The sequence below is a fragment of the Notolabrus celidotus genome, chromosome 14 (genome assembly GCF_009762535.1).
Source record: "Notolabrus celidotus isolate fNotCel1 chromosome 14, fNotCel1.pri, whole genome shotgun sequence".
In the NCBI taxonomy this organism is placed as follows: domain Eukaryota; kingdom Metazoa; phylum Chordata; class Actinopteri; order Labriformes; family Labridae; genus Notolabrus; species Notolabrus celidotus.
In genome coordinates, this window is record NC_048285.1 from 17,848,331 (window position 1) to 17,860,387 (window position 12,057).

A 12,057-nucleotide genomic window follows, 5' to 3' on the forward strand; every position below is an offset into this window, starting at 1 on the left:
TTCTCAGCCAGTTAAAAACTCCTCATAGTGCCTTTAAGTCAATAGGTCCAATATTAGCATTTACAATTATGGTGATAGTAATCAATTATCATCTTTATCAATTATTATATTATCATGATCATTGACATCAATTATAGCAGTTACTTCAGAAGCTGTTTGACCACCTATAAAGCTCTACGTTTAAGCATGTGCAAGGGATAATGTCTGAGGAGAAGGCAACCATTGCTGCACAGACAGCTTATGTAGGAATACTCATTTCTGTCCTTCACATTGTCCATTTATACCTGATCATTAATACCTGAAAGGCCATTATCCTGCTCATACCCATAGACTGTATGAATAAGGGACGTAGTATCCCTGACATCACCCGTCTGTTTCTGAAGCGTTGTTTTGGAGCCAATCGTTGGTGGGAGCCATATTTGAAATGCTGAACTCAACTTTACTTCTGTCAAGCTAGTGTGAGGTAAAGAGGCGGGCTTTGAGCCTACTTTTTTGTTTTTGTGTGTGTATGTGGTTTTTGTAACTTTTGGAGCCAGCCTCAAGCTGACACTCGAGGAAGTGCAGTTTTTAACACGTCTGCATTGGTTTTAATTCTCGCGGCAGCAGGTTGCTGCCTGCTTATACCATGGTAACATTTCATTGATGCTTTCGTGCGTTTCAATCAAATTCAAAGTTTTTTAAGTTTCCATGTTAATACCTAATGCTTGGACTTACACCCTCAAAACCATTACCATCCCAAAAGTTATCATCAATACTCACCACTCAAGGAAGTAATACAGATCTGAAATGTAACTTGGCAGCAGTAGATATTTATAGTCTGCTTTGAATAACTTCTGACTGGCTCAGTCATGGGCCAGAGAGCTAACAGTAAGCTGGCAAAATTCAGTGTCAACAATACTGTGTACAGTTGAAGACAATAGGACTACAAGTTGCTAGGCTGACTTTCCTTTGCCCTCAAATAACCACTGAGATTTTCCTAAACAAATGACCAGCCATGGTGATTGGCTGCTACTGCCTTGCAGTGGAGTTGAATAGCAAATTGGAGGTGAGATGATGGCTGATGGGACTGACTGTCAGCAAGTGTTGAGGGGGAAAAAATAAATTAATCACAAGTCGATCCACTTCATCTCATGTCAAACTAATGTCTAAGCGTAACACAAACATCACTCAGATTCACACAATTCATTTATTTTTGACTGATCCACTTTTTAACGCTGGTGAATTGCTCATCAATTAATCACTGACTTGTTTTAATGAGTTGAACAGATGTGTTAGGAATCTTTACCCTCGTGAGAAGAATATAATGTTGTGGACTAACTCTCCTGTGTCTGTACGGCAGGAGATTTGATATATCTTATGTTCTGCTGTATACCATCAGGTGTGATGAATGGATTTATGTTGGAGCTGCGTAAAAGCATTCAGATATTCAGTCAGCTGCATGTGTTTCACGCCTTTCTTCATCCCTCCACATACACGCAAACACTCACACACAAACCTGTCACTCCTCCTCCTCACTGATGAATCAGACGATAAGACACAAAGTAGCTTGTAAGCAGAGGCAATTGGCCCAACGTGTTGTTCTGAGTGGCTGGCTTATCTGCTTGGGGAGCCGAGGGAATGAGGGAAGGACATATTGCCATATTTTGCCACTGAACAACTCACTGGCCTCATTGAGACTGATTGGAATTCAGATGGTACGGTTCATTTCACACAGGAGCGGAGGGGTGCGAGGGGAGGGGAGAGATGAGTGTGTGTTTTCTGTGTGTGTGTGTGTGTGTGTGTGTGTGTGTTTGGGTTGAGGGGGAGTACAAATGAGACAATGTTTTCACAACAGAAACAGGGTGTGAAAGAAAGAATTGGCCGAGCACAGAGCTTTGATTTTACTTTCAAGATATAGAGTCCACGGACCAAACTTGGGAAGCCACCAAGGAGCAATTTTCAGTGCCTATCACGGCTCATTCATCATGGTGTGATTGCCGTGTCGCTGTTATCTGGCTTGTTGGCGGCAGACGAGCTGCGGCTGAAAGCTTCCATAAGAATTCCTTACCTTTAGTGCTGGCCTGGAAGACTATGTGTGTGTCCGTGTTTGCTTGTACCACCACAACTACCACTTACAGTATTAATGGAGGCTCTCCTAAGGATTCGTTTTAGTGTGTGTTATTGTGTGCACTTTGACATCTGCACCCATTATTTTTTTCTTTTCCCCCAGTGCAGTTTCATTACGCCTACACATAGCCATCACCTTCAGAAGGCAATTTCATGAACAGCCTCAGGACAAAAAAAAAGGAAAAACATAGTCACGCAATTGATTATCACTTTACAGCTGGGCCACAAGCCATGTGTTTGTATCATTGATTAAGTTTGTTACAAGCACTGTTAAGGTCTCAGTGAAATGATATCTTTATACCCCCAGTAACCACACTGTGATAAAAAAAATAGCAGTTTTTATCCCTGGGATAAAATTCTCTTGCACAGCGTGTGGTAATGTGGTTTCTATCTGTTCTGAAATGCAGCAGCTCGTCAGGCAGTAGAGAGAGTCCTCTGTTTTCATTTCAACTGTATATTTTTAGCTCCTGCTGGTCCCAAGTGATTTGCATTGGGATTGTGAAACCGCTGGAATTTTCAGAGATACAAGTTATTCTCTTTCCAAGTGCATTTTTGTCAAAAAAAGGCATTTTATTAGATTTTGTGGGGACCTTTCCCCTATTATTGGATTCCAATTTTAAACCAGCATGAAGAAGTATCAAGAAAAGCATTACCTAGACCTGCAAGCAAATATCACGGGGTCCCAGCAGCCGAGGCAAAACAGAACCAGAGCATCACTAAACAGAGCTTAAACAGAAGGTGTTGCCTTTGTTTTTCTTTGCAGGTGCAGACGGTCTCGTACTGCGCACATCTTCAAAATGAAATCAAATCTCACACCTTGAATCTTTTTATTCAATTTGACTTTCTGTTTTTACCATGCAAAGTCTTACCACCTTCACTCATCCCCATTTGCCATAAAAAACTGAATGGAAGAGTTAATTTTTGGAAGCTAAACAGCACAGATGTGAGGATAAAGCCTTTGATATCTGTAGAGGACAAGCACACATACACACATTTACCATATTGAGATGTTTTCCATCTGTACGTAAATACATCTGTTTATTTCGCCACTAGTTACTCATTGAACAGCCTTGGGTGTTATACATCACTCATTTAATTAAGCTCCTAAACACTTCTCATGCTTAGGGCTCACAAAATTCAGGACTCCCTGTAATTCCTTTTTCTAAAACAAAATCAAATGAAGCAGAGCTCTACCTGTGGGGACATCCGTCTTTGGTGCCAGCCTGCTGCCATTGTTATGGAATCAACCCCTCTCAATATTTAAATCCCCTCCTGAGACCCTCTCCCAAGACCCATTTTTCCTCTTAATGCCTGAAACCTGCTCTCAGTCCTTTCTGTTAGAGCCATTTCTATCTCTGTCAGCCACAGCTCTTGTGGTCATCCTCCCAGACAACCCTTGTGTCACTGAGTGCTCTCACATCCACTCACATACATATGGGTTCGAATTTAATAGTGCTCGTATTGCCGACTGATAAAAGCAGACAGAGAGACAGATTTGTTGGCACAAGGGCTCAGTGAATTTGCTCACAGACAAGAGATCTGTCCCCATTTCAAAGTTTGTGTGTGCTTTTCCTCTCTCTGTTTTCATCTCATTTGTACTTCTGTTTTCTGCCGTTTATGCGCTGCCAAGCACAAAGCTGTTTGTTGAAATTTGCTGTATAAAAAATTAACATGACCTGACCCCTTTTTCTAATGCCACAGTATTTTTTGGAGTAATGTCACAGCTTTTGTGGCTCTCCTTCAAAGAGGACTACAGAATCCCGTTGAGAGATTCATATCTTAGCTGCCAGTTTTCTGGGCCCTGGAGAGCGAGGGTTTTTTAAGGATAAGAACAGTAGAAGAAAGTGCGGAGGGTTGTGTGAAGACATCTTTAACACTCCAAGGTTTTAAAAGGGGGAACTCCTCTGTGGCATGTGTGAACATCACCCACCGGTGCACCTGGCACTCTGCATATTTTACATAAATGTATGTGTGCACCTGTACTTTCTCCTGAATGTATAAGATTTTGTGTTTCTTCTTCCAAAGTTATCTGTCTGCAACCAGACTCCTCCTGGCCTGGGAATAAGAGTCTGCATTTCTTCAAACTCTGCTTCAAACTCATAGCTTTAGTACTGTTTTGCTGCTCTGTGCAAAACAAGGTAGATGGAATTTCCTTGAGATTTTGCCTTCATTGAAGACAGCTCTTTCATACTCCCGTATAGCCTCTTCATACCTTTTTATATATTTATTTCTTATGATTTTGTTCTCATCTCCTCAAAGGCTTCAAGAGGAAGTGGTTCTGTCACTGATCTTTTTTGTCAGTGTTTGGTGGAAGTTTTCAGATGAGTATGAACTGGAGCTCAGCGAAGGAGACCAATTGCAACTGAGGATAAATTACAAACAAAAAAAACAGAAGTAAAGGAGGGAAAAGGATTTTTTTTTCTTCTTGATAACAGTCAGACAGCTCCTGTGTTATTGATCGCTGCTGGGTTTTTACTGCTATGATTGATGTGCTTTAGCCAGGTCTGATTTTATCAGCCTGTACTTAACCGGGTCAAAACAGAGGGACTGAGAGAATACAAGAAACAAAGAAGTATTTTCTTGCCATAAATTCGAAGTTGTCACATCCTAATGATGGTAGCCGTTGTTATAAATCAGTAATCAGCAGGAAGCTACACACAAAGATAATTTCTCCATTTAGACTGTGGGTTCTGTGAGCCTTTGGTGTAACACTAGCGTGTTTGTGTGCCTCTTCATTTCTTCCCTGTGCTGCAGTCCGGCTCATGTTATGTATAAAATGTCTATAAAAAGCCATTCTCTGTAATAAAAATGTTGCAGAAATTGGAAGCAAAATAAAAAGCTTCTGACTTGGTCCGGCTGTGCTGCGAGTTGCTGCTTGAAAAGTCTCAGCAGGCTGTGAGCTGTGAAATTAGCATTTAAATACGCCTCAAGCGTGCTGAAACATGAGTTTGTATAGATGCCACGTTATGCCAGTAAGGTGACGTGTGGCTGTTTTAGGGAGTTAATGAATAGACTACCAGTGTATGGTTTATAGTTTTGTTGCCAGTATTTTCTGCTTTCTCCTAACTCAACTCTAAGCACGGCTGTCGTCCCTGAAGATGCAAATCTAAAACAGTGGTTTAGGAATAAATATTCTGGTTTCTCCTGAAAGATAACTCCTTACCTCAAAGGCTTTGCTTCTGTAGTTTTCAGCACAAACAGGAGCAAACTGAATCTGCAGCAGCTGTTTTCATCCTTGTCTCCTAGATATCACAACTCCTACAGTAAAAGATCAACTTTTGCTTAAAGGTGACATATCATGCAAAATGGACTTTTTAATGGTTCTCTACCTGAAATATGTTTCCCTGGCATGTCTACAAACCCCCCGAGAATGAAAAAAATCCATTCTGCCCCTGTTCTGATTTCTCCACCTTTCTGTAAATGTGTGCTGAAACGAGCTGTTTCAGACTTCTATGTTTTTATTACGTAACAACAATATCCGGTCTGTCACGGAGTCAGAGCTCGGAGCTTGTTCAGCCCATAGACTGTATAAAATAATACTGAATCTCCCCTCCGTTTTTCATTACCTGCACAAATGTGTGCTAACAAGGAGCTTAGGAGGGAGGCATGCTAGTTGTAGGCTGTATTAATAAACACAAAGGTCGGTTTTACTCCCCACGTCTGCAGATTTGAAGATCTAGTGGATGATTTTTATTTATCATGGATAAGTGCTAGCGCTAGTTAGCATAGCTACATAGCTACATGTTGTAGCTGTAGATGTGTAGCAAGACACACGTCGACATACTGACAAATAAAACAACAAGAAACACAGAATCTGTGACCAATCCTTCAGAAAAGGTCCTGCTGCCTTTCTGGCAGAGGTCGGTTTTACTCCCCACGTCTGCAGATTTGAAGATCTAGTGGATGATTTTCATTTATCATGGATAAGTGCTAGCGCTAGTTAGCATAGCCACATAGCTACATGTTCGTAGCTGTGTACCAAGACACACATCGACATACTGATAAATAAAACAACAAGAAACACTAAATCTGTGACCAATCCTTCAGAAAGGTCCTGCTACAGGCGCCTCTCCGTCAGGATCAGATTCTGGATCAGATTCAGAGGGTTGAAGTAACGCGATCTCTGAGCAGCCGTGTATATTCAGCAAACATGTAAACATTAGATCAACGTGCCGGAGAGCCGAGGCACATCCACTTCCTGAGGGGGCGTGGTCAGAGAGAAAACAGAGTGTTCTGAGGAGGACTGAAGAAGAGGGCTTTTCAGGCATGCCAAAATCTGATTTCAAAGTGTTTTTTTGAGCATAAACTTTAAAGACATGTTTTGGGGACCTCTTAGATCAATATATATTGATGAAAAAAGCGTGATATGTCACCTTTAATAAAACTTAGAATAATTTAAGGATTTACTCACACCTTCAACAGACACCACAGGTTTACTGTCATGCTCTTTGTACACTAACCATCCCAGCACACTTATTCCCTTCAACCTGCTTGTAGTTTGAGCACAATGTGGCACCTACTTCACTCTGGATATTGCTGCTTATGAACATAATGGAGGCACCAATTACAGTTTCCAGCACAACCTAATTAGAAAAACAAATTACTATTGTAGAAATGTAATTTCTTGGAGGAAGGTTTGGGATTTGGTGTACTAGTGAGTATTTAAAGCAGCAGGACGCCTTACATGCAATCAAACAAAAATAGTGTGCATGATTCTCATGTAGAGGAAACATATCATTAAGAGCAAGACTGCAGCTCACTTGTGTATTTGTATTATTTTTTTTAAAACAAAGGATCACCAAGAGACTAAAATAAACTACAATAAGCCCTGGTTACATAGGCAGCAGCTTTAAATGGCTCCAGTTCATGAGTGGCTGTGATCTTTTTGACCAGTTCTTAGCTCTAGTCTCAGGTTACTGTAAGTTGTGATGCAGTATTTGGCATCTGCTTCTCTCTGTCAGACACAGCATGTCTGTTTAATCGAGTTTTGAGCCTGGTTAGATAAATTAAATCCATATTCACATTGTAGCTGCAGAGTGACGCAGACAGAGAGAGTCGATCAGTAGTCGTTTTATTCGCTCTTATCGCTGCAGAACAGAGAGCTGCGGGCTCTACTGTCCACTGATGCAGAGAGAGAGAGATGCAAAGTCTCTCAATCCAGTGTCAAAGTGATCTGAACCCCGTCCCCACGCAGATACAGGTGAAACCAAGCAGTTGCTATGACAACAGGGCAAGTCAAAGTAACAGTCGCGCCACCTGATGTGCACTGAGCTCTCAAATGTTTCCAATTTTGTGCAACTACTATTTTTGTGGCTTTGACTGTGAGGAAAAATAAATCGGCAGTCAAACAGCTCAAACAAAATAAGTATTTCCAGCTGCTGCAATGACAAAACAATTTCACTTCTATTTCTGTTCTCAAAAATACAGCACAACAACACCACTGTGTACGCTCTACCCTCCTGAAAGCTGTCACAGTGGCTTTGAATGGCTTACGCACATGACTCTTGGGTGAATCTTCCTCGCTGTAGGCGTTTATGTTAACACAAGTAGTCGACATTCTCTTCAAAACTCTCCTGGTTAAACAAACATCTCCGGGCTCATAATTTTTTTATTTTTGCTTTAGCGTAAAATCTCTTGTGTTGTCAAAGAAAAACAAGCGTTAAAACTTCTATCCACATCAACACATAAAAGAGCACTTTATTTCCCTTTTTTATTAGAGAAGATGGAGAGTGAGCTCTGAGTTATATTTCTTATCTGATGATATGTTGCCAGAGTAAGTTACTTTTAGCTGGAGTGCAAGATGGAGTATCAGCAAAGTGCTACATAATGCTGTCTTTTTTTTTTGATGTAGTGCAGCCTGAGCCCACCAAGCTTGACAGTGGCATTATTTGAAGAATAGCACAATAAGAGAGCCTCCAGAATACATCACTTTGGGGCTCTTTAAATCTTCCTACTACATCAACTAGATGACAAGAGCAGACATAAATAAACAGACAGCCCAACTGAGAGTTGGTTCTCTGAAAGACAGGTTGTAAATACAAGTGTGTTTGGGTGTGCGACTGTTTGTGTGAGAGAGAGGTAAACTCCCTTTGTTTTGTATCCACCGTCTTTGCTGGGATGCAGCAGATTAGCACGCACCTGTCTGCTCCTGGCTTTAGTGTCTGGCTCTGTTTCAAATCCACAAATCTCACTTTTCACTGAAAGCAGTAAAACCGATGTGGACTATGACCTCCAAAGGACAAATGGGCTGCTTGCACTGTTCTCCCCTTGCTGTTAAATGTTTAGTTAGCTCCTGCAAAGCGATCACATTAAACATTAAAGATGAACTCCAGTTATTTAGTAGCACCATTACATATACAGCAGTTTTTAAAAACCTACAAAATTGAAGCAGTCCAGTCCCTAATATCCTGAAATTTAGCCTCATGGTAAAGCCAAGCCCTCACTTGGCTGAATCACACATATCCCATTTTGCCTATACCTAGTGTTTTTTGTCAGGCCCCTTCATCACAACCACAGAAGGCATGTTATGATAACGCAGGCTGAATTGGACGCACAAGGAGCTTCTTGTGATGTACAAAGTGTTCACTCAGAAAAGAACAGTATAGAGTATGTCTGTATCATATCTTTGTAACATCTTGCATTCTTTCACTGTTATTCCTAGACAGTTAGTGTCAAACTAAATGCAAATCACGTGTGTTTTCCAGGAGAATCCCTATGTGATGCTGCGGCAGAACCACCAAGAACTGGAGGGAAATGACCGCTACGAAGGCTTCTGTGTGGACATGCTAAAGGAGCTGGCTGATATTCTCAAGTTCAAGTATCGCATCCGGCTGGTGGGGGACGGAGTGTACGGCGTTCCTGGTGCCAACGGAACCTGGACTGGCATGGTTGGGGAGCTCATCTCGAGGGTATGTGGTCTTCAAATAAGCACTATGATCAATCAATCAATCAACCTTTATTTGTATAGCGCTAAATCACAACAAACGTTATCTCAAGACGCTTTTACAAACATAGGAGGTCTAGACCACTTTATGTCAAATTATGAACAGAGACCCAACTTAAAGACAGGATAAGACCCAGTCTTATCCCACCTTAATCCATCATGAGCATCGCACATCGCAGTATTTAGCTAGTTACAGTGGCGAGGAAAAACTTCCTTTTAAACATCCTTTTAACAGGCAGAAACCTCAGGCAGAACCAGACTCATGTTAGACTAGCCATCTGCCTCGACCGAGTTGGGTCTTGAAAGAGGGATAGAGGGGAGTAAGAGAGAGAGGTGATAGTGATGAGACGAGTTGTAGAAGCTGTTGCCGCTGGAGTCCAGCATGTCCGTGTCAGCTGGAGTCCAGAACGTCCGCAGCAGGAGGATGCCTACGGCAGCTCAGAGGGACCTACGAGACAATGGAGAAAGGTCTATGGTTAATAACTTTCACTGGGACAGGCAGAGTTAAAGTATGACTATCATATTTTTACATTCAATACTCATTTTCATGGAGTTATGTAGCCTTTACACACATAGATGTATCACTGCACTCTCATAGACTCATAGGCTAGTGACTTTCCTCTATGTCATGCACTTTTTTTTCATTTGACAGTTGACATTTTCAGCTGAAGCATGGTGTTTTCTAAAACAGTCCCGAGTTGTGAGTTGGTGGCTTATTCTCTGCTAGCTTTTTTCCTTATGCCTTCTGAACTGACCTTAGCACACTCTCCTCCTGAATCAGTCAATGTTGTTTCTGATAAATCCTAAGAGAAGTCTCACACTCTTTCGTCTCTCCTGTATGTAGCGGTTAACAGCAGATAAGGCTGTATAAGGGAGCTGAGGGGAGGGAATGAAAGCAGGGGCAAGGAAGGCGAAAAAGAAGAATGAAGTCAAGGGGGCTTGAGTAGATCTTAAGAGGTGATCTGTCTTAATTCCGTTGGCTAATGGAGGGCAAAGTCATTAAGTATGTAAAGCAAGGAGTGCCTGTTCTTGTTATTGTCACAGTCTGCCACCGTCCTCGTCTCCTATAAGATGCCTGTGGAAGGCTGACCTTCAGAAGTGCAGTGGTTGAAGTCGACACGTGGCTCTGTCAGCAGCTTAGGCTGTGGAGTGGGGAGGCAGGGGGGAGGACAAGAAGTCAAGATGTGCTCGAGAGGGATTTGCCATGGGATGGCTTGGGATGGGGGACGTCTGCAGGGATATTCCACAGTGGACAGAAAAGCTTGGGCTTGTTTGGTTAAAAGCTTAGACAGGAATGGGAAAGAAAGATGGCAGAGCAAAAAGATTGTGAAGGATAAACAAAGGAAAGAGAATGGTTTAAAGTCATATACACTTTGCAGCAAAGGAGGACACCCTGAGGTGACTCTGCACAACAGATACCTGTGTCCCTGTTCACCAACTTGACTTTATTTCACTGTATGAGGGTGATTAGTTTGATTGGAGTCAGACAGCCTGACTAACATCGAGGCATGCCAGGAAGTACAGCACAGTGTGTCCTGTTTCTAATCCACAGTTAGAGAACAGAGGCACATTATGTTATGATTTAATAGAAGTGGAAACAAGTATGATGCAATATTGAACAGCCAACATTACAAGCCTTTTTTCCTCAGTTATACTAGAAGGCATAACAGCCGGCAGGCAGGCAGAGAAATCCAGTAATCAGTATTAATATTCTATCCTAACATAAATATTTCAGTGGCTGTTCGACAAACGTGTGTGTTCATTTTCAAAGGATCAGTGACTTTCTTTGTTGAAATTGCCTCGATGGCTGATCCAGGCGCGTGGCTTCCTTCCGGCACTCAAAACAGGCATCACACTTTCAAACAGCACGGAGAAAAAAAAAGACAAGGCGAAAAATGACAGAGGGTCAAAGCCTGCAGGCAGAGGATGGGGCAACATTAGACAGTTGACTTCAGTGTGGTGCGTAGGCTAGGGCAAGGTTAAAGAGGTGGAAATTTTGAACGTAATGCGCTAATTGCAGCACATACACAGCAGAGTTAGGGCTTTTAGGTGACGCTCTGAATGTCTTCTGGTGGCGTTTTGAACCTGCTCTAAAGGTTGACATAATTATGGAAAACAACCTCAATTTTCACATCACGTCAAAACAGATTTAGGAGAAAGAGCTCTTTCACGTGTGTCAGACGCCCCCTCTCCCTGTTTCTCTTTCCTGGAGTAGTGTGTTGTGAGTGACATCTGCAGTGCTGCTGCAGAGCTCTTTTCTCCTCTCTCTCATCCTCCCTTTCCTCCCCGTCTCTCCAATCCTCTTAGTTCTCCTGCGGCGGACAAAGAGCAATGCGTTTCTGCTTTCACTCTTTGCTCCTCAGGGAGATGAAAAATCCCTTGCAGTTGCACTTTACTGGCCTGTATTATTAGCAGGGAGCCATCCAGTGTTCAGCATATACTGACCATTTCTACGTGTCTGTGTGCTGCTTTGTCAAGTGATTTGTCTTGACAGCAGTCCCGTGACCAGCCACAATAGTTACCCTGAGCTGTGTTGTGCCCTCCACATACACACACATAGTGCCAGTGCTGGATTATCCTCACCACAGATAGTGCTATTGGCGAACAAAGAAGCTATGGGATACAAAAGGATATTATTAGAGAATTAGTATCCAGTAGCCCATTTCTTATGTCATCCTCATCTAAGCGCCTCAATTATCTGCTATGTCATAAACTTATGTTACATCCTTACAGCTATATTTACTGTTTATTTGAGTGTATATCTTTGACGGTGAGTTTACATTGTGTGAATTTTCTCATCTTCTGGGTTTTAGAAAGCTGACCTAGCAGTAGCAGGCCTCACCATCACAGCAGAGCGGGAAAAGGTCATCGACTTCTCCAAGCCCTTCATGACCCTAGGCATCAGCATCATGTACCGCGTCCACCTGGTGAGTTATTCCAACCAGCTCACACACTCTCTAACAGATCGATCAGGTTCTCAGCTTGTGGACAAATCACAGTGGGTTGTC

General features: G+C 42.2%; 1 protein-coding gene across 1 annotated transcript in view; it reads left to right on the plus strand.

Annotated features, from left to right (window-relative positions):
- The window catches only part of grik4 (glutamate receptor, ionotropic, kainate 4), a 269,756-nt gene that overhangs the window by 238,254 nt on the left and 19,445 nt on the right, over positions 1-12,057 (plus strand). The window contains 2 exon segments of the mRNA XM_034701916.1: positions 8,811-9,014; positions 11,863-11,976. Of these exon segments, the coding sequence (XP_034557807.1) occupies positions 8,811-9,014; positions 11,863-11,976 (318 nt within the window).